This window comes from Gracilinanus agilis, unplaced genomic scaffold, assembly GCF_016433145.1.
Source record: "Gracilinanus agilis isolate LMUSP501 unplaced genomic scaffold, AgileGrace unplaced_scaffold15308, whole genome shotgun sequence".
NCBI classification, from domain to species: domain Eukaryota; kingdom Metazoa; phylum Chordata; class Mammalia; order Didelphimorphia; family Didelphidae; genus Gracilinanus; species Gracilinanus agilis.
The window spans coordinates 3,167-5,506 of NW_025346151.1; the positions used below are offsets into that span (position 1 = coordinate 3,167).

General features: G+C 48.8%; 1 protein-coding gene across 1 annotated transcript; it reads right to left on the reverse strand.

Annotated features, from left to right (window-relative positions):
* Positions 1-592: 592 nt before the first annotated feature.
* On the reverse strand, positions 593-2,089 carry HRH1 (histamine receptor H1). Its single transcript, XM_044683190.1, has one exon. The coding sequence runs from the start codon at positions 2,087-2,089 to the stop codon at positions 593-595; it is 1,497 nt and encodes a 498-aa protein (XP_044539125.1).
* Positions 2,090-2,340: the final 251 nt, after the last annotated feature.

Genomic DNA, 2,340 nt, shown 5'->3' on the forward strand with positions numbered 1-2,340 from the left:
GAAGATGATAGATTTCGAGCTGGAAAGGATATCTTAGAGGTCATCCAGCAATTCCCCAAGGGGAGTCCCTAAAATGTCTGAACCATTGTAGCCTCTTGAGGATAAATATATCACCTTCCATGGTGAAGCAACAGTTCTCATGCAGCTATACAAGTTCCAGCATGTTCGTGTTAACTAACACTCAACGTCTGGGATCACAGTCACTCCCTGAGCCTATCGATAGACATCTCGTTGCTCCTCGAGGGTCTTGCCCATCTTTCCACTTGGATATGCGCCCATAGAAACCTGAAGGCATTTAGTCTACATCCCAAATATCAGAGCCACAATTAAAATCCTGGCGCTGGCTCTGCTTGAAAAGCTGTGAACTTTTCAAACTCTCCATTTTCAATTCTGCTCAAATCCAGTTTCAGCCACCACCATCTTCACTATCTCCAGCGAGGAATAGGGGATTTCCAAGACTTCTAGCTATGCCCCTCTTCTTTAAGCCCTGGAATGTTAGGGTATTCTGGAAACCCAAGTAGTCCCTCTGCCCTCATTTTTTTCTTTCCTTGAAGTCATTTTCATCTTGACACCCCACCCCTGAAGTTTCCCTTTAGGAGCTAATGCGGAAAATCTTTTTGAAAGCCTTCTTGAAGTTCTCATTGCACAGGGGGTAAATAAGGGGGTTCAGGGTAGAGTTGATGTAGCCCAGCCACATGGTGAACATCTGGACATGGTCATTGCAGCATTTTGTGCAATAAGCGATGACCATGAAAAAGATAAAGTATGGGATCCAGCAGAGAATGAAGGCTGCCATGATGCAGCCCAGCTGTTTGGCAGCTTTCCGCTCCCGGTTCATGTGCAAACCCTTTATGTATTGCCTGGAATGGGAGCGAAACCTCTTCCAGGTGAATGTCAGGTAATCTAGGCCAAAGGTTGCTTTGTTCTTGGCTTGGTCTTCAGTAGACATGCTGGTGGCTAACTCAGAGGCAGCACTGAAGTCTCTCGAGCGGGAGGATGCCTCAGCACATATGGTCTCCTCAGATGTCTCACTGGCACATTGAGTGGCTGGGAGCAGCTCCTTGGGGTCTGGTTGGTTCTGGTGGATGGATATATATCTTCTGGCCTCCTCCATCCCATCCTGAGTCTGCACAATGTCAGTAGGGAAGAAGTGGTCTTTCACCATCACCTCCTCATCCTCTTGTTCAGAACTTTTAGGAGCGTTCTTGCCTGGAGGCAACTCCTTTGCTGGGTCCTGGGTCTTCACGGAGGTGTTGCTACTAATGTGAGAGTAGGAGCCTTCTGGCTTCCTTTTCAAAGCCTCCAGGCTGGCATTTTTCTCCTGCTTCGGGAGGCAGACTTTGTGTTTTTTGTGATCCATGGTGCCACCTGAGAAGGATGGGAAAGACCCATTGACGAGTTCTCTGTGTTGGCAGTGTTGCCGAACAGCCCTATAAATCTTGGAATAGAACCAGAGCATCAGCAAGGTGGGCAGGTAGAAGTTGATGATGGCAGTCATCACCTTGAACCAAGTGACCTTGTAGAAGTCTGTCTCACACTTGTTCCCGGTGGCACTGTCATTAGATGGTTTGCTTTGGTCGTTATCTGACCAAAAGCTTTTCCAGCCCAGAATAGGGATGATCCACAGGGAGGCCAGGAACCAGGTGATCAAGATGGTGACTGTCGCTCTGGTCTTGGTGCGATACCTTAGGTACTTGAGAGGCTGCTGGACAGAGCGGTAGCGGTCAATGCACAGAATAAAGACACTAAAGATGGAGGCTGTGCTTGCTACGTAGTCCATAGAGAGCCAGAAGAGGCAGAGGGGCCGTTCTAGGGATTTCAGGAGGTACACGATATTCAGGGGCATGACAGCTGCTCCCACAATCAGATCAGCTATGGAGAGGCTGACGATGTACAGGTTGCCCACAGTGTGCAGTTTCTTCTCTGTCCTCACTGCGTAGAGCACAAGGAGGTTGAGCCCCACCGTGACTAGGGAGATGCTGCTCAGGACCACCACCAAGGGCACCAAATGGGGCTTATTAGCATCCGCCGTCCTGTTGCCTTCACACATGGTTCCTTCTTGGAGACAGGAGGAGGGAGGAGGGGTCATCGGGCACTGGAGGAAACTTTTGCTTCTCCTGGTGACTCCCTGGAAGGAGATAGAGAGTGGTTTCAGTAAATGCTTTGGGTTGTATTTGCAGCCTGGTACAGCTAAAGTTTTAGGATTTGCACTTGTCCTCAGGCATCACTGTCTGCTTTGATGGAAAGAGGCGCTCACCTAGAACAGAGATCATCTATAACTGGGGTTATAGATCTCTAACTGGTTCACACTCTGCCTTGATGAAATCTGAGACAAATCAT

Excerpts from the sequence above, each read along its gene's own strand:
- HRH1 (XM_044683190.1), bottom strand. The coding sequence starts at position 2,089 with ATGACCCCTCCTCCCTCCTCCTGTCTCCAAGAAGGAACCATGTGTGAA.